We start from the raw sequence: 20,754 nt of genomic DNA, 5'->3' as shown, positions 1-20,754 counted from the left end.
ATAAAGGATACTCAAAAGATTAAATTAGAATTTAAACCCAGTTTCAGTATCTTATAAACAATCATATGTCAAATGTTTGAAGAATTATCCAAAATCTCATTTACTTACAGACGTTAGCATTATTTTTGGTAAAGATTAACAGCACTTGCTAAAGAAAAGATTCCTTTATCCTATCAGAAATCAAAGCTTGTTAATTGCTGTAACTAGCAATACAACTGAAAACAGCTGTCCTGAAGAGCTGTAAATTTTCCTAAGTTGTAAATGTACATAAAAGCAACCATAAAAGTACACACAAAGCAGCATTAGAAAAATTACTGCTATTTATAGGGTCCATGGGTTCCAAAATAAGTCAAGTAGATACACCCCTGCAGAGCCCCAGTGACTTCCAGTAATAATTACCAGTTGCTCTGGAGGCTCACAACCAAGAATCTAGTCATCCTAGTCCAAGGCACAGTACAAGTAACTGCATCCATCCCCCAAAGACTGACAAACATGTATGTATACACAATTTGCCCATAGAACCACAGGTTACCATCTTTCTGCTACTTCCCATCTTACCTCTTCATAGGCTATACTTCCAAAAATGTACTGCTTGCACACCTTAAAGGCAGCACATAATACGTATACATTTGTACGCCAGTCTGTAATATGAACTGCAAATCAAAGAACACTTCTAATTTTAAAGTGTTTTAACTGCTCTTTGTGAGATGCTAGGTAACATGGATTGACTTCACAAAACATTTATGATACCGCACAATATATTTGAGAAAGTAGCCAACAAAACTATAGCTAAACGCCTCCCACTCACTAACTCTTACCAATTCTTCTGGAATCTTTAGCTGCTCTGCCCCCTGCATCACAGGATATCATTACATAGAATGCCTAAACCATAAACCACCACCTTCTACTTCCCCTCAATTTTATTCCCTTTTACTCATGAGACTTTTTGTCTTCTCACCAAGAAAGGGAATTTGGCCACCTTCTAGCTCACTGCTCATTTTTTCAAGGGCCTCTCAAAAGAGAATTTTCCAGAACTGAACTCTGGCAAACTCAGCTGCACCAACACTAGGGTCACACTCCAACATTCAAAACTACACATGATTAAAACGTATTAACCTTTCCTATTTTATAAGTTACATTTGTCACTAATCTGATTTTTCAACGCACTGAAATAAAAAAATGACACCAGCAGTACCCAGTGCAAATGCTTTGATCTTATTAGTAAAATAACCAAACCTAGTGTTTTGAATAAAATATTTCAGGAAAGCTAATATTTTTATGAGAAACCCTGAAAAAGTTTATGTAAGGAACAGGTATTTTGCTAGATACCCCTATGAAGAACTGTAATTAGAGTGCTAAGATAATCAACTATAAAAATCAAGTCTATTATTCATAAAGCATTTGTTGTTGCTGCTGTTTAGAAGTTCCCCTTTTGTTGTGATTTTTTTCCTAGACTTGTTAGCAGATCTACATGCAAATCAAGCTTTTATCCGAGAAATGTGTGAAGTGTTCCTTCAGTATTAATAACAAAATTGACCCATGACTGCTCAGATACCAAGGTGCTAAGCCTGTTAAGCAGTGGCTCAATACTAAATTAAACTTCCCCAAGGGAACATCATTAGTTACACAACACCAAAAAAACTGCTCGGACATCATGCTTACAAGGTACATGAAACATTCTTCATAAGCTCAGGCCTAAAGTCATATCCATGGAGTTTATTTTACAAAAAAACTCCTTTTAAAGTCCTCTCTGCTAGCCACAGTACCATTCAGCAGTGGGAACTCAAGAGACTATTTTCAACTTCAGTGATGCTATTCAGAACCCACACAGTCAGCAGTGAATCAGCAGTTGTTTTGTTTTTCACTACCTATTACAAAAAAAACCAAAACACCTGATAAATGAACACAGAAGCTATTTACAGGGTGACAATGAAGAAGGGGTAGAAAATGAGGAGTACTGTAGCTGAGGTGTTCCTTCCAAAAGTTTCCAGCTGCTTAAAAAAAAGAGTAAAAAGCTTCCATGTTTGTCACAGATATACAAGCAGAGGAAAATAAGTTCCACAGCATTTAAAGATGATCCTAAGATGATAGTCTTGTGAGAATTGCAGCCAAATCCACTTTTCTAATAGATGGGTTTCTTCCCAGAAACATATTAACCCTGGCCTTCATTTCTGGGCTTCCTATCTGTTACTCCATCACTGCTACTCCTGCCCCTCCCAAATTCTGACTGAAGTTCTTCAACAGATGTCTTACTATATTTTTTAATTCCTACTTTACCTAACTTAGACAATGATATATAAAGTGTTTGTGAACTTCAAGCTGACTATGTAAGCTTTTTAAAGTAGGCACAGTATCAGCTTACTGGGGGAGTTCCGGTTCTTTGCCTTAACAGTCTGCTTAAAAATGTCCATCAACATAGACTTCACAAATATCCACCTGAGTGTATAACAACTGGCACAACCTGTTTACAGCTTGGAAGCCAAGATTTTTATTGGCAGTTCATGAGCAATGCTGTCCTTTAATCCAAAGCATTTAAAGGGTTTCTGAGACTTCTTTAATGCAGTTAAAGATTATTATTTATATCGCATGGGATTCTTCCTTAATTGTGGAACAGAGTATCAATAGCAGGGCCAACCGACTGTCATGTTACAAACAAGTCAGATATAGTCTCCAGCCTGTTTTACACCATCTACATAGTTTTCCCAATCAGTTAAAGTAACAACGTGCTTGTGGCTATGCTAGGTACAATCTAAAAAGCAATATATAAAACATTTTAATGATATTTCTGCTTGTGGAAAAGGCCTAATAAAGTACAGTTGCCAAATTAAAATTTTCAAGCTACACATTTAGTAAATTAAATAAGTCAAGATTAAATTACCCTATTTAAAAGAACTATCACTCCAAAAATTACTTCACTTGAAAGATGTGGGTTTTATTTTTAGACACACCTGAAACTTTTAACAAAAAAAAAAAACACCTCTCCACAGACTTCTGCCATTCAAACTATATAGAACAAACCTGAATAGGAAGACAAGCCATAATTTAACCCTGGTTAAATTTACCTCAATATTCAGTATTACTAAGGAAATACAGTAATTCACAGAGTGACCAAAATAATCCAGTTATGTCATACATCAAGCAGAATATATTGCTTCTCGCCCTGTACTTAAATCACTACGAAATCATGAATTTCAAGTCATTTAAGCTCCCTGATCACTGATCCATGGAAATGGCGTGAAAACATTCCCAAAATACTTCAACTGCTATACTGAAATATCTATTCAAGATTAAAAGATGTTGGTCCATATCCAAAGTCTGTCCCACTTCATTCAGCACATTAAGGCAATCTTTGTAGCAGATCTTTCCCAAACTGTTGATGTCAAGATTACTATAGGCCACTGACACATAAGAAACGGAGTAGCATTTATGGGATATAAACGGCCCATTTCCAGGTCTAATCTCTAAATCACTTAAGTGGCTCACACAATGCTACAAAGATGTTGAAAGAAGGTGGTGTATGATCAAGCTTTCAGACACTACACAGCATCACAACCCTTAAGCCAAAGGGACAACGCACAGCATGTTTTCTAGTGGCTGCATTCTAACTCCATCAGCCCCAAGACCTCAAAATTCATAGCAGTTAATTGGATTTAGACTTATTTATTTTCAGAGCTACAAACACATTATCCATTTCCGACACGACACACTTATGTTAACTTCTAAACAATAAGGGCCCTGGATAAGTTATTACCACACTATGATCTCATTTTTTTTTCATTTGTAGAACAAGGACAGTATTTACCAGCTTCACAAGAGCACAGCAAGATAAGCTTTTACGGTCTTTGGGAAAGAAAGAACATGTTTAAGTAATTTATATAATCAAGTCAGCCAATAAAATTCTTAACAGTTTCCAGGAGTTCCAACTTCTTTTCTGGTTTAATTAACAGGGACATGCAAGTAAAACAAGATATTTATTTTCTTACAATATCCTGCTCAGAAGGTTCCAACTGTGTAACCTTTAAGCATAAGCACTTTTCAGTCCTCTCCTTTGATGCAGATCCATGCCTCTCATCATTCCTTCCCCTCACTTCAATCTTTACTCCCCCAGCCTTGCAGTGTTCGCTCCTCCAGAAGCAGAGGAGTTTGATCGTGACAAGGACATCACACAGTAGCACCTTCCCTATTTCTGCTGATGACTCTGGCAAAGTAGCAGCATGTAGGAAGCATGGGAACAGCCAGCCCCCTTTGCCCCTGTGGCCTTTCTGTAGGGAACACACAGCAATAAACAAGCTTAAGAAAAGAGGAAAACATACAGGCCAGAAGAAGGAAAGGATGGAAAACAGGGAAATGTGTCACTAAATGAATTGGCTACTAATCAACAGAAAACAGCGCAGTGTAATTTTTCTCCCAATTAGAAGTTCACAAATGATACTACCCAAAGCAGGGAGAACAGGCTTGGGAGGAAAGAGGAGGGGCAAGGAAATCCAGAGCAAATTGCTTTCAAGAAGTCATATATTAGCTCAAATGACAAAGAAGTTTTCCCTATGAACAAAGCTTTTGGTCACCATTTCATATAACTAAACTGAGGTCTTAACAGCATCATGCTCAACTACCATTCCGACATGCAACATTTTAGGAGAGGATACAATTTTCTTTAACAAAACTCAGACAAACATGGCCAATAAAAAAGGAGAGAACAAAAGAATTCTGTTACTGACAGGGAAATCAAAGCAATTTTGAAAAATCTTATGGAGGTGCAATTTATGAATTACAGCAGAACACTACTAAGCATACCTACAATTCAAGAAGTTATTCCTCCAGCAACACTGCCAGGGAAGCACTGATTCAACACCCAGCTACAAGAAAGCTGTAAGATCTTCATTGCTAGAATCAGTGCTTCTTGAAAGTATATTATGTCAATCAAAACTGATAAATAATTTTCTTATAGAAACCTGGATATGACTTAACTTTATAAGAATGAGGGAAATGAGGTGGCAGAAGCAAACCAAGAAATAGTTTGGTGCTGAAATGTGCATTTCTGCCTCATTTCTTTCCTCTGAAACAGCAGAGTCACTGAAGCCTCATTTTCAAGCACTGATCAACAGAATATGTTCTCATCTCCTTTATGATATGAACAACCCAATTTAGATGTTATTAATCACACTCCTTTAAAGCTTCCTTTTTAGTGCTAAGTCAGATGAATATTCTGAAGTTCCTGAGGCATGCCCACAACCCATTTTCCCTTAAACTACTCAATTTTCATTCCTCCTGTTAAAATTAATAGTTTAACCATATAAAGACAGGATTCTACTTCTACTGCAGAAATAGTGAAAAAATATACTTTTAAAGTCTTTCCTCCTCCATCAGCAGGATCTGTCTTCCTTTGAAGATCACAAAGTAAACTTACATATTGAAATTGGCATCTAAACTATGCCTCTGAAAATTACTTCCAAAATAAAATACTTTATTAAACAAATTGGCTTAAGTAAGCCTACTAAATACTTCTGAATACCTACACATGAGCTTCACAGCTTGAATTCTAGACCAGTTATTCCACCTGTGGCAGACAACCACCAGCAGGCTGTAAAACATAAGACAGACCATGTGAGTGCCTCTTGGTTCCTGCCACCTGTTACAAAACTTAACCAACTACTCAGATGTTTGTAATGATAGCAGTGAAACTATGATTTGGTAATGGAGTAACTATTTTTTTTCTTCAGCTAAGAACCAACTTATTTAATACCCTCCTTGCTAAATAGTAAAAAAGTAAATAGTAAACAACGATCCAAGATGGTCTTCTGGGGTTCTGCTTTATTGCAAAAAAATGTTTTGGTGGTTCTTGGTTTCACTAATTTAGAACCACTGTTAGATCATATAGAGAAAACACACCAGAAGTACCACTGCTCAAGTAAAGTGAGTCAAAACAACTGAATAGAGACTAAGATGGGTGCACTACATACCATGGTTTGGGTGACTCCTGTGGAGTTGTTGTGTGTCCTGTTGTAGAACAATAAAGCTCAAAAGCTGGATACGAACCAGAACACAGATCATCCCAAGAAAACAGAATTTATCTATCCAAACCCAAGATTGTTTAATAGCATCTATCTGTGCTATTTACCTTCACCTAGAAAATACTACTCATAGGAAAAACTTGCTAAGTCAACTCTGACAGAAATAGCCTATCAACATTACTTCTAGCATTATGTAACGGACTCATCATCTTATGCTCTGCCAAATAGATTATTTTAGAACTGGCTATACCAAAACATCCAGAACTACATTCTTTAACTTACTAGATGTTTATGTTTTATCTTAAGCTACCTACTATGAACACAATACATTCACCTCTTTCTTCACTATAACTGTCAGCTCTCTGGTCCTGTAAGAACACAAAAAGAAGTGTTACCCCAAACTGTGAAAAAGAATTGCTCTGTTATTTTAAAGTAAAGGTTCAAACAAGTTCTACTCCTTCATTAAAAGTGAACTCTTTCAGTGAAAACATCCAGAGGGCGACAGTAAAAAGAACAGCAACTTAAATGAAACAGGGTTTTTTAATGTTTATCAGCTGTTTAGTTTTAGCTTGGTTTTCAGACTACGAGGCACCTAAGATCAGGTGTTATCAGAATCAGTGTACTGATACGGCTACAGTGAAAACTCCCCTGGTGTTGTTTATGTGAGCAAGCAAACACCTTTACTGGTAGAGAAAATATCCAGCATACCTTTTTTCCCAGCATCTGCATTTATACATTGCAACTGATCTTATACAAATACTGTTCAAGAAGCCAGAAAGTAATAACCAACATGATTATACCATCAACAGATGCTAGGACAGCTTTAGGAAAAACAGAATGGAGAAAAAAAGTTAATCGTACATGAAAGTTAGGATAATTACAGGTCAGTAACACCCACGTGGGCATTGGTTAAATAACATTTTCTTTTATGCATGTTAACATACCTCATCATGCAAGTCTTTGAGAACAAAATTTTCACAGACAACCCAACTAATGGCAGTATGAGCACAACTGTGGTGTGGAAGACGATCGCTGATCATCTATATATTCACAGCAATTAGCAGTATTGCAACCACAGCATAATTCCTCATAATAACGTTTTTCTTCTTAAGTCTCAACTTCTTTAATACCACCTTCTCGAAATACGAGCCTTCTGTTCTCAGTCTTAAGGTACTCCAAGACTGCGTTAAGGCATTCAGTAAACAGATTTAGTCCCTAATTGAAACCAAGCCTTTACACATTTCAAAGTATTTCTCCAAACACACATCTAACAGACATTAAAGCGTACACGCAATGCCGACCTGAGCATAGCACATCAGTTTCTGCTACAACTTTATTCTTTAAAATAAAGACTGCAATCCCCTGCTTAAAAGCAAACGGAAAACCATTTTCGGCCCCCAGGCCTTGTGAGGTCCAATGGGAAATGTGATCAACAGCTGGCCTTGCACTTAAAGGGTTAAGCACGAAAAAGGTTAAACCACTTGTATTTCTCCAGCTGTAAAACCAAAATATTGCCAGAGTCTTCCTGCAGCCAGGGTACTGGATAATTTAGGCTAAAACAAATGTTTATTAAAAAAGGGCGTTGATTTCTTGGCAGCAGTGAAAAGCAGGAGACACCCCTAGTGTCGACGTAAAATACTACAGGACTCCATACTGTATCTCCGAGTTAATTTTACGGCAATAAAAGGGAAATTTAAATCGCCATGATTTAAAAAACGGAGCAACTCTAATACACACACCTGGACATACTGCATACCTTCCCTCCTGCAGGCTCAAACCCCACACGCCTATCAAAATGGAAGTGTCAGCTTTCTGACCCCAGACCGATTAAAGTATACATTATCTAGCCCGTCTCCCTGCCATGGGCTACGTGCATTATAGCTTTCCGGTCTGCACATGAACAGAAAAATGCTGCTGCACCAAGGGCGGGGGTGGGGGGGAACCCTACTGAGATTGCAAAACAACCCCCACAAGACATCGCTACCAAAATGCCGGGCTCGCTTAGGGCACTGCTGATACATCTGGAAAACAGATGAAGCGCAGGCCGGGGAAGGCGAACCCCCGGACTGAGGGGAAGGGCGGTGGGCGAGGGAAGCGCGTTTGGGGGCGGGGGTGAGGTGAGGGGGTGCCGGAGAAAGAGAGGAGAGGGGGGAGAAAAGGAAAGGCCGAACCCGATGAGCGCTGCCGGGAGGGGAGGGGGGAGACGCGGCGGAGGGAGTAGGCGGGGAGGCAGCGGGGAGGCAGCGGGGCGCACGGGGGCGAGGCGGTGGCCGTGGGTGGCGGGGAAGCGAGGGGACGCGCCTGCCTCAGGGCGGCCACAGCGGCGGCCCTCAGGGAGGGAGGGAGGGAGGGGGAAACCCAGCGAGGCGCTCGCCCGCAGGAGGACGTGGACGGCCCGGGGGCGGAGGAGACGGGTCAGAGGCAGGGCAGCAGCAGCGAGGCGGAGCGGCAGTCGGGCCCGGCCGCGGGGCCGTTGCCTCGCCCCCTATCCCGGCGGCCAGGCCCGGTCTGGAATATTCCGGCAGGGCGGGAGCGGAGGGCTCTGTGGGGAAGGGAAAGGAGGAAGGGTCCTCACCATGGCGGCGAGTGGGCGTCAGGCGTCTCCCCCGCAGCTGAATCCACCGAGCCCCGGCCTACGCTATGCGTGTTCGGCGTCGCCGCCGCCGCGCCCCGGGCCCGTCGCTGCCGCCGGCTCCGGTTCCCCTCACTGCGGCAGTGGCTCGCGCTCACCCGCAACAGCGCGGAGGGAGGGAGGGAGGGAGGGAAGGAGGGGGCGCGAGCGGCGCTAGCGCTGGGGAGCGGGGGCGGAGCCTCCCACATCCGGGCACCCGCCGCGCCGAGCACCGCCCCCGCGGGGGGCGGGGCGAGGTCGTGACGTCACCCAGCGAGGCGGGGGAGGGAAGGAAGGGCGAGGAGGGGGGTACAAAATGGCGGCGGCGGGAGGGCGGGTGCTGTTATAGTAGCTCTGTTGCTTCTTAAGAGCGAGAGTAAGGCTGTGTGAAAGGTGGGAGTGTCGGCCGAGGATTTCCTCTGCTGCCAGGAAACTTTTTTTGTAAGGCATTCGATGTTGAGTGTTGCCTCAAGATAGGCCTGTACGTGCTCCCTTCTGTCTCTCCCAGGGAAAGGTTCCCACGGGTTCTCCGAGGGCTGTTAGAGCTGCTGGCTGCTGTTAACCCCCACGCCCTCTACTTACGCTGGTCTCCTTTAGCCACTTTTTAAGCTTCACTGCCGGAGCTTGTGCTGCTCTAGCTTCCTTCTTCCTTGTGTTACTTTTGTTCTTTGCGAAAGAAGAAAAATCTAGGTAAAGAGAAAGCTCAGCACAGGTGGGCCTTTAGAAGCATGGCTCTGAGTGGTGCTAGCTTTCTCAATGTTCTGGTTGTAACTTTCCTCAGGTTTTTAATTTTGCATTGTAAGAGCCTATCCAGGCTGGAAGGTGCTCAGTACTTAACAGATTTCGCAGTGTTATATTTCAGTCGTGTTAGTAGTTTATTATACAAAACAAAAGGAATTGTGATGAGACCATTCTTGAAAGTGTTTACATGTATGTTTTGTGGCTGATGCGTTGTACCCTGCATAGTTCACCTAATAAAATGGCTCATACAGATGGATGCAAATGAAGATGAAAGATGTAGTCTTCATAGCCTCTTTAAGGCAAGATTTAGGGCAATGCAACTGATTGCATAACTATGGCTGACCCTCAGGGAGTGATCTCTATATTGTGAAGTTTCAAGTAGGCCAGATGACACCTTTAAAAACCTCTGTGAAGGGTAAAGTAAAACAGTGAGTAAAGATGGCTTGATTTCACCTTTTCTTTACTGTTTTGCCCTTCTTTCTGTGCTCTCTCTGCTGAATGTTTATTTTGGAGCACCATGACACAGCACATAACACTGTGACAAATGAAGTGGTGATGTGAAAATAATAATTACATATAAAATATTGTTGTGTTAATATTGCCAAAGAGAAGATTCAGTACCATGCTGATGTTGTTTTTCAGGCATTTGCTATTTGGCTCATTATAGCTAGATACTTTGCCAGGGAAACTCAGATCAATCCTGCCAAATTCAAGGTGAATAGCAACCTAATTTAGGGAGAAGGGAAGACTGGATTATTACTTAAAAACCAGGTTAATTTTTCAGGACTGTAGTTGAGCATGAGCTTTCCAGTCTAAAATGGTAATTTCCTCTCCCTTCAGCTTCTTCTGGAAAAAGAACTACCTCATCACTGTTGCCCTGTTTGTGGGAATGTGAGCTGGTCTAAGGTTAGCAAAGGTTAAGAATTCCTGGAGGAATCTGGAATCTTGAAATCAAATGCCGATGCAAAAATCCTAAGAGGAATGGAGAATCTCCTATGTTGTGGAAAACTTGTCAGGAAACTAGTTAAATAAAGGGTGACCATGAAGTTCAAGAACAGATTAGGAGTTCTCATCTAAAAGACTGAAGCAAAGCATGGCAATAAATGTGCAGTTCTTAGAAACTGTTAATGACTGACAAAGGTTCTGTTTGGAAACTGATACTCGGCATGCATTTGTATCTGCAGAAGGGTGAGCATGGCCAGGAAGAACAGAGTAGATTAGGGAGCTTATGCAGAAAAATCTAGCAAAAATAAGTAAATTTAAAACATGGTGATGAGTGAAAGTGATGGGAACAAAAGGTAATTTGCACTAGAAGAAAGCAAAACAAACACCAGATCATGACTGTAAACTGAGTTAATAGAAAATCAGCGTAAAAGGCCTTGCTGGTAAGAACCTGGGCCTGGCCACAATGAGAGGTTGTATGATAAAATGGTCAGATCCAGGAAAGAAGTTTCCTGCCTGTTCTTATTAACAGATACAGGTGGCTAGGACAGCTGCTCTTTTTGGGGAGAAAAAAATTTGAGTTGCTAGGATGTCTAGGAATAAAACATTTCTAGATTTCACTGAGAACTATTATTAAAACTGACTGGATCCTACCCAAAATAATAATAATAATCATAACTTCAAATGTACAAAAGAAAAATAAGTTTTGCTGTAAAACAGTTGTGCTGCTTACCTCTTGTACTACGGCGTTATTTAGCTGATGCAAATCTGGAATAAAATCAGCTAAATGAAGTTAAATATGGTTAGAACTTCTATTGCATAATGTAATGGGACTAACATAAACAGAAATGAGGAATACAATACCTTAATTGTTACCTTTTTAAGTTACATGTAGACAGCCAAGAACTTATGAAAATATAATTTTTATCTTGTAATAATTATGTCACTGCTAGTAGTTTTGAACCTCTAGATGCAGTACAAGGATGAGCTAATTCATTTTTAATTCCTTTTTCTATTGTGCAAATGTTTTCTTTTATATCTACATATAAAAGAGGTTTAAAATACAAGATAGTATTTGTTACTGTGTAGCTAAGAGTCTGTAGAAAACCAGGACTTGGAGTTAACACTTTGCATTATATTATCTCTATTTCTGACTGGTATTTCTGCAATTACCAATATTTGAATGTGTTTTTTGGAGTGAAGTTTCAGACAACACAGTGTTTTGTCAGTTTCTGGTTTCAGGAAAGCAACTCTGCATCATAATTATAGCCATTCAAACTAGGATAAATTGTATCTTCATGTAACTGGAATCTGGTTTAGCTACAGATAAATGAACAGGTTTATGTACCTGTTTCTGTTCTTCAGCGTTATTAACTTAATGATGTGGCTTGCACAGTGCTTGACCTAATGTCTGGAAAACAGTTTCTGTGCTCCTGCTTATGTGTCTGGACTCTGGCTGCAGTACTTTTCATAGCATGCTTATTTTAAAGTGCTATTTGTGATGCTTTATCTGTCTCTAAGTTTTGGTGTTTTTTTAATATAGTATGTATCTTTGATCCGCAAAGCATATCCTTCTTTGTCTTGCCTTGTGCTGGTCTTCATATAAACATCCCTTACTCACAAATGTAGATGGAAGCAATTTGGATGGAGCATTCCTCTCTCTGTTAACCTAGGGTGAGGGCTGCCACCTAATTAAATAATCTTCTGCCCTGACCCTTAACAGGCTGTAAGCAGCTTTTCCCAACAAAGCAGGTAAACTCTTGGGATGGTGCAGTAAAGCTTGAAAATACACGATTTTTAAGGATATGCATATTCTCATGGGCTCTCGTAGTGTTTTATAAAAATAAGTAAACTCTTATTCTTCTTTAATGTTCTAGAAGGAAAAAAAGAAAGCCATGTTATATGAACTGGCTTTGAAGGAAAGTGCTCTTATCTACAGTGGGTGAGGAAGCTGTATTTTATCAGAAAAAAAGGAAGCCTTTTTAGATGGAAATTAAAACTGTCCTTGCTCAGCATGTTTGAATTGCCCTGTTAGTGTAGGTCCTGAACTCTAACATCTGTAAAACCAATGCCCCATATTTGTTCATTTCATTTGTAATAACAGGTAGCATAATAAGCAAATCTAGATATACAATACTGACTAGAACTGACAAATGGTTGGAAAGATAAAGTGCCTCTCATTGTATCTCTCTTACACCTACATCTGTCTTTTCAGTTGAAACAAATCAAAGGGAGTTTGCCCTTATTTTCTTACATGTTTGTGAGAGCATGTATAAATTGCCAAGGTTTGGGAGGAGAGGGAGATGATACTTTTCAGATGCAGTGAGACCCAGCTGAAAATACTAGTCAAATGAAAGGGTTAGGAATGCAGTGGAACACTGCTCTCTTTACCTAGAAAATGAGGAACAGGACTCTCCTTAAGACCAGAAGAAAGGCATGAGCCACAGAAGCCTTGTGAAGCTGTAGGTTAGTAGCTCATTTTTGGTCACCCATTGGTTCATTTTGCATCACTGCAGGATGCTGCATTTCAAACTGCTAGAGCAAGTGCAGATGTATAGTTGTCTCTAGCATATGTGCGTTTACTGAAACAGTGGTTATAAATGCCTCTGATCTGAGAATCATGCTGCCCAAGGTGCTGTAAATTAAATGTCCTGATAGTAGGATTATTTCTTCGGGTACCCTTTTCAGCTCTTGGTGATAATTAACAGCCCCCAAGGATTTGAAGCCACAGATTGAAAATGCCTGCATGAAAGTTTCTTTTTCTTAACTAGGTTATAAAGAGTGGTTTTCTGATTTCCTAGACTTACTGCCAGTTCTGGCTAGGATAAACTGGGGATAAAAATGCTTTCTGTATCTCTGACCCTGTGCCTGTAATTGTTTCACTGTATCAGATAGCTCTCTGCAGAACAAATATATGGAAACAATTTGCAAGAAAGGTTGAGACTAAAAGGTTACATTTTTCTTGAGACTGTGCTTTTTGCATAATAATTTCATGTAGTGATCTTATTTGCCTAGCAGCTGATAAGATTTCTTGATGGCATCCAGCTGTAGCTAGGGTTGGTGTAATTGGCTGCTTTTTTCTGAAGACATTTGTTCTGGGGAACTCTGGTAAGAGCTGTGGGCTGACTGCTCGAAGACCTTACAACAGCTGGAGGTAAGTGCTGCGAGCACAAGTAGAGTTTGATTTTTTCACTGATGTGGTTGTCTACCACCATTGTAAAGCCTTATTGCTTTTGTTTAACTCTGCTAGAGAGATGCATGTATAGGTATGATTTGTGAAGTTCTTATCTTCCTCCAGTAACTGATTAGGCGGTAGAGACTGGCCTGCACAGGATATTAATGAGCTGTTAATGTATGTAAGGATCTTGTGGAAACAATCACTTGATTTATTTTAAGGTGGTATGTGTTTTATCACTGGTCATGTGTTGGCTGACTGGTTCAGGTTCTGGCCAGTACAAATTCTGATGATTCAGGCAGCACACTAGACTAATAATTTAATAGTGAAACAACAGAGCCTGAATTGAAACAATGCCAAAAGGTCTTAATTTGTTTTATTTTGGTTCTCGTGGCAGAGAGAAAACTGGGGAATTGTTTGATTGTTGATCCCCTAAACAATTTGCATTGGGGACAAATTTTGAATACCAATAAGTAATCTGACTCTTTCAAAACTAATTAACATAGATGTTGTTGTCATGTGGAGTACCTTTGAGTATATCAGTATGTGTTGTGGGGAGTTAAATGAATGTAGTGTGTTCTGTGTCTATTAACCCTTTTTGTTGTCATGGAAGAGAAGAATAATTGCATTAACAAATGCTGTCTGTGGTATGATATAATAAACTGCATCCATCTTAGCTGTGCATTTTCCATAGCTTTGATTGTCATGATCTCAGTGCTCATATAATCTGTTTTAATTTACAGGGCTGTCAGCTGGGTGAAAAAATAAGTAGCTTGTTCAGAGCTTTCAAGGAAAACATGATGCAGCATGATCACTTGTATTCATGTAAATGTTCCAGGTTGCCTCAGCTGAGGAGATGAGACCGCACTGAGGTATGCACTGTGTATGTGTGAATCTCCACTCTGTGCCTCTCTTCCACGCAGAGATTTTCTTGGGAGTGTATATGGAGGACTGTGTGTTTGTAGTTTCAACTTGAGAAATAGGAGGGGGTATAACCCCATATGCCAACTAGGTCTGTTTGCCAGAGGATGTGATTTTTTTTTTTTTCCCACAGGAATTGAGACATGCATCTAAGAACTTCCCAGGAACTAGTTTGGTGTTCATACTACCTGTATTTTTATCACTGTAACAGATTTTACTACTTTAGATGTGATGAAACTGGGTTTGGTGATGCTCTTTTCTTGAGGTGCAAAGCACACAGTCTATCAACTGTGCCTGTCTATCGGTGTTTGGATCATTGGATACTGCCTTTTTCTTACCATGGTAGTCTTCAGATATTCTGGGTCTGCAGCACAGGACTAGAAAATTGTCTCAGCTCTTTGGTGGTGGGTGAAGATTTTGTCCTGCTTTGCTGCGTTCAGTAAAAGAGTGGAGTTATTCTCATGCTGCTGGACAGGGGGTTGTGTTTTGCTGCTACAGGTTCAGGTCCTGAATCCAAAGTGTTTGGACATTTTAGTTTTTATCCTTTCATCCTGATGCCAGAAGGGATAGACTACCACTGAATGCCTGGTCTTCACACTTTTGGCACAGTATGGTCACCTAAGGAATCAGAAAAAGATTTAGCTTCCTGATTTAGCTAAATAAAAAGATCTAGCTTTCCTTAGAGAAAGAGTAGTTAAAAGGCTGTAACTTTCTTCGTGCGGAGTCATTACAGCTGCTGGCAGCTCTTGCCTTGCACAGAGATTAAAGTATCCCTTACAGGAGTTATAATTTAGATGGATTTGCTGTTAATCTGTGTTATTCTGAGATTTTGTGTGATTTAAATCTTTGGACCTTGATGTTGCAAAAGACTGCCTAATTAAAAGGGGCACTTGCCAGGGATGGGGTGCAGCTTGTTACCATGGTATGCTGTAAATCATGATGCTTCTGTCTTCTACCTGTTTGGCAAAGTATTATCCACTTTCTGGTGTGGAATGGCTTTATAACTCCAGTGGATTTAATATTAACTTCTGATATTCTGATCAACCTGATGGATATTCTGATCAATCAAGCTGTTGTTGAATTTTCCCACAAGAAAAAAAATGGAGATTTTCCTTTCTGGAAGGACCTGCAGAGTTTTCAGAGGAGACTTCAAAAGTCAGACTAAAAGCATTTGCTCATATTTTCATATCAGACTCTCCCTGCACCCTCCCCCTGCCCTATCTCCCAGCAGAGAAAAGGTATAAATAATGAAAGGTGAAGTTCCTAAGTAAATACCGTGAAATTCTGGGTGACTTAGTCATACTGTAGTATTTTTCATTCCTCTGTCAATAGGGAAGAATTCTGCTCTCTGGAAACTGTGTGCTTCATTTTGCAGCCTGCTTTGCACACTGAAAACAACTTCAGATTTTGTACTATGAAGTGCTACCACTGGAATTTTACTACAGCCCAAACATTTTTACCACTGGCTGATAATCTCAAATGTGCTGTCCCTAGTTTAAGCGGCAGATATCATACAATGAGATACTCCAGGCTATCCTCAGTGTGAAATCTAGTTTCAGAAAACCCACTCCTGTAAGCCTTGTCTGTGGCAGGAAGAATAAGACCAGTAGTGATTCTAATGCTTTTCACCAGGCAGGGAACTCAACAGAATGCTTTGTGGATTGGGTGCATGCGCTTATGCATAAATAACCAAATGGAGATTTAAGAAAACAGTATCACACAAAAAAGAATAGTGCAGATTATTCATTGTCAGGATAATACTAATGAGATGAGACTATTTGTGTTGAAGTTCTTTCCACAATAATATGATTTTTTCAACTTTGTCTTTTGCCATTCAACTGAAGTTGTTACATGACTCTGCAGACTTAGAGATAGCTGGTAAAATTGCAGTGGAGAGGTACTTACTTCATAATACTGTGAGAGCTCTGTAATACGTGTAATCTTGGTATTATAATATGGAAACTTTAGTGTTATAATGAGCATGTTACCTCTTATTGGGATTCTAGAGGGCTTTCTGCGAGAGAATGGACATGTGAGCAATCCTGCGTGGGAACAAGACTGATAAGAGTCTCAGCCGAGCAAGAATGCGATAAGGATGTAACCCTGAATGAGGGGGAAGAAACAAGACAAGACAACCCCTGGAAGGGGTTGGGACGGAAGAGGAAGTTACATAAGGCAGGAAGCCTGGCAAGGCTGATGTGGCACTTTTTATCCAATCATAAGAAGGTTTAAAGCGCGGGCTAAGTTAACTGTCCAATCTTGAGGACTTGTACTGCATGTTACTCACGTGTGCGGGAGAACATTATAAAAGGGCTTTCTTAGTTGTAATAAACGGGCATTGCTTGATCACATTGGTCATGTGCGTGCTCAGCTCTCCCGCAACCTCTGAGTAATGCTACAACTGCATGGGTTGAAACTGGACAAAGATTTACTGAGGTGTATACAGTTCTGCTGGACTCCCTCTTCCCAAGGTGACAGCAGCCTGTGGATGAGACAGTACTGCCATTTTGACAAGCATTCTTAGTGTAGTTGCAGTCAGTAACTCTCACCAATTTTGGACTAGAATAAACAACACTGTAGTGGCTTTTTGGTCAACGTAATTTGTAGTTTTCTGGTTGACTTGTGCTCACAGGAGTATTTTGCTACCTTCCTGTTGCTAACCAACAGAGCTAAAAGTGTAGGACATGTTTGGGAAATGTTTATGTTCTGGCCCTCTTGCAAATAGAAACCATTTTGAGAAATGCCCCTCATGGCATGGGGAGGCAGTGTGCTGCTTACTTATTTTGGCGTATGAATGGCATATGATTTTGTCATGTTATTATGGCAAAGAATAAACACAGGTCATCAGTACTGTCTTGCCCTGCTGGATGTGAACTCTCCAGCTCTAGCGATACCTTGATCAGGACTTCAGTAGCAAGAACTGAAAGCTTTCATTCCCTGTGTCTGTATCCCGTAATCAGACCCTGGGATGAAGGGGACTAAGTACCTCCATATCAGGGAATACATACCCAGTCTTCTGATGATCAAATGAAGTGGCACTTAGTACTGGCTTTAGTTTAGGGTCGGGGAAGAGAGAAGAACTGCTGTTAGGGAGAAGGAGGAGCACATATATCATCCTCTTGGGAGTGAGCCCCTTTCTCCCTCTGCTGACCAGGACAGTCTTGATTGATAGCATGTCAGATGTACCCACATCTGGTACAGTGACAGAATTTGTCCTGTGTATATGGAGGCTTCTTTTTTCTCAGATTCATAAATGGAGATTTACCTTTCATACTGAACAACCTGCAGCCCTTCTTGTGTGGGCTGTTAGGGGTTTTTTTCGGTTGCTTTTTTTTTTTTTTTTTTTTTTAAAGCACTGCTGTTCTGAGTGCAGTAAGTAGAGCCTATTTTAGATTAATTCTCCTGGGAAATAATTTCCAGTATAATCTGGTTGTCAACACTCAGAAGCCTTTGGATATAGCCTAAAACCATTTGTTGCAAACCTTGGGAGGTCAGAGTCTTTGAAATAGTTATGTGGAGTAGGCAGTGTTTTAAAAATAAAACAAAAAACTTCCCCAGATCTGAGCTGTGTGGTTTTCAGAGCCTCCCAGTTCCTGAAAAGTCTTGAGTGACCCTGCAAATGGGCTTTTTAAAGAGGAAATGCTGCTAGCTGATCAAGGCCCCTGAAGGTGCAAAAAAAGTGGAGAGTGTCTACAGCCAGTAAAACTTGTGGTACTAAGATGAAAAATATCCATCACTGAAGCAGTCAGAGCTGGAATCTTCAAAAGTTTTCGGAATCTGTGGGTAAAGCACTGGATTCTTGGGAGTTCTTGAACTGAACTAAAATATAACTTAACCAAGGACTATACCATCTTTTAACTTATGTTAATGTGGAGTGAAGAGTATATAAGAATTAAAAAAAAAAAAAAAAACCAAACAAAACTTGCAGTACTGTAACTCCAGGTTTGGGACTATATCTTTGTACAGTGTTCAGTTAAGTATCTGGTTTGTATAACTGTTGAGGAAGAACTTGCCTCCCTGTCCTAAGTCATTTAGTTTATTAGTATTTTAGTAACATTCAGTGCTCGTTTTACTGCTCAGATGGTTAATTTGTTAGTGTACATGTACATTTATTTTGAATATGTGGGTGTTCAGTCTGACTGAATGCATACATCTGTAGATTTATGCTATGGAACATAATGGAAGCTTAAAATACTCAGTTCTTGGCATCATAGTAGCCGGTTTAAGCATTTGCTCAAGATCTCTGTTCCTGAGTAACCAGCTTTGAGTTGTCTTCTGTGTATCTCATGTCAGTTTTGGGATAATTATATTTTGAGAGAGATTGGGTTGGGGGTAACTCTGCAGATAACTTCCAGTTAAGAGATTAAAATAGTTTCCCAGGGGTTGTCTGGTTCCGCTGAGCTATGAGATTGGGCTGGAAGCATACTGAATTCCCGAGTAGACCAAGGAAAGGCTGTTGCTGTGGGGCAGCCCCTGTTGCCCACTCCCTTTGAGCTAGCATATAGGCTCTCCAGCATCCTTAATGTCCCCATTAGCAGTGTGTAGTCCTGTTCAGGAACACATCTTGGTCAAATGTGTCCTTATCTGTAGTAATGTGCTCTTGTCTGCCTCTCTGGTACCACAGAACAGGTCTAGATGTTCTTATCTGTGTAAGGTTTAGCCTATAGCCTGCTGTTTCTGTTCTGTTTTATGGGATTACTAAGCACTCTAGTACTAAATTGAGATCACACCTAGAGTACTGTGTTCAGCTCTGAGGGGCCCCCAACATAAGAAGGACATGGACTTGCTTGAGTGGGTCCAGAGGAGGCCATAAAGATGATCAGGGGTCTGGAGCACCTCCTCTCTGAGGACAGTCTGAGAGAGTTGGGGTTGTTCAGCCTGGAGAAGGCTCTGGGGAGACCTTATAGCAGCCTCCAAGTACTTAAAGGGGCTACAGGAAAGCTGGGGAGGAAACAGGAGAGATGGGGGGTGTACAGGAAAGCTTTGTCAGGGAGCGTAGGGATAGGATTGAGGGGTCATGGTTTTAAACTGAGAGTAGATTTAGAATCTTCCCTGTGAGGGTGGTGAGGCAATGGCACAGGTTGCCCAGAGAAGCTGTGGCTGCCTCATCCCTGGCTGGGTTCAAGGCCATGTTGGACGGGGCTTTGAGCAACCTGGGCTGGTGGAAGGTGTCCCTGCCCATGGTCAGGAGTGGGGGAGTTGGACTAGATGATCTTTAAGATACCTTCCAACCCAAACCTTTCTGTGATTCTGTGAGGTTTCCTGTGGAGTTGGGGATGCCAAACCTTCATCAGGACCACAGTGATTCTTTGCTACAACTATTAAGAAATAAATTGCTTTAACATCTGCGAGGAGGATAAGCATTGACACTAAAGTCTAAGACAAATTTTCTAGTATATGTGCTTTTCTGGCTGTCACTTTGGGAACACCTCTAGTAAATACTCTGTTCGCGCCGCTGGGTTTAAATAGGGGATTTTACTACCAAAAATCTGCATAAAAACCAAACAGAATAGCTCGCTAATAAAATTTCAGGTATTAAAAGAGAGCAAAATCTTAAGCTGAGTATTTTCTTTGTTTCAGTATTGCAGTCTAAATTTATGATGAATCCAGTTTTTTAAGTAAAGATAACTCTTTACTGTTTCATGTTTAAATAAAAAAGGATTTCTAAGACTGTGTACCATACAAGTTTGAAAATGACTCGAAATATTAAAGGTATTAATAAGAAAACCCACTTAGATTGCTTAGCTGTATGATAAATAGTTTATAACTGATAGCTCTAGTGTCAGTGTTTGGGGATGTCTGGTCCCTTGCTGTGGATTATTTTGTAAATGTAAATGAATGTTTTGTGAATTAATAGTAATGCATGTTTTTTAAGGATAAAAGGAGATTTAGTTTGACCTAATTATCTAGTTACTGCTTTTTGCAATAACACACTACTCCCTGCAGCTATAGCTAATACTCAGCTGAAATGAAGATCACTTCTGTAAATATGTAAATGTTTGTCACTTCAAATCCCTTAATAGAAGATGCTAAATCTGTAAACCTTGGTGTTTGAGGTCTAGTTTTGATTTGGAAGGCCCTTGAAGAGACATTCATATTCTAAGCTGAGTTTCTTCCCTCAAATACCTGCATTGTCTTCAGTAATAAATTTGCATGCGAACTGGAGGAAGGCGTTTGGCCTATTCTTAGAGCAAGTCAAAATTATACTCTGCTTCTTCATGATCAGCTGTACAGCTTCCTATTATCTCTTGTATAGCAACAATGTGTGCAAGGCACAGAAGGAAGTCTTTGTATTGGAGGAATTTACAGCCTAAATGTAAAGGATAACTAGATGAAATTCAATGATTTTATTA

At 40.4% G+C, this 20,754-nt stretch overlaps 1 protein-coding gene across 1 annotated transcript in view; it reads right to left on the bottom strand.

Annotated features, from left to right (window-relative positions):
* The window catches only part of PPP3R1 (protein phosphatase 3 regulatory subunit B, alpha), a 40,368-nt gene extending 31,581 nt beyond the window's left edge, over window positions 1-8,787 (bottom strand). The window contains exon 1 of the mRNA XM_074920732.1: window positions 8,587-8,787. Within this exon, the coding sequence (XP_074776833.1) occupies window positions 8,587-8,589 (3 nt within the window). The 5' untranslated portion in view covers window positions 8,590-8,787. The remainder of the gene's footprint in view (window positions 1-8,586) is intronic.
* Window positions 8,788-20,754: the final 11,967 nt, after the last annotated feature.

Source organism: Athene noctua, chromosome 1 (assembly GCF_965140245.1).
Source record: "Athene noctua chromosome 1, bAthNoc1.hap1.1, whole genome shotgun sequence".
Taxonomy (NCBI): domain Eukaryota; kingdom Metazoa; phylum Chordata; class Aves; order Strigiformes; family Strigidae; genus Athene; species Athene noctua.
Note: the sequence above shows the minus strand (reverse complement) of the source record. Positions and strands in the feature narration are given on the sequence as shown.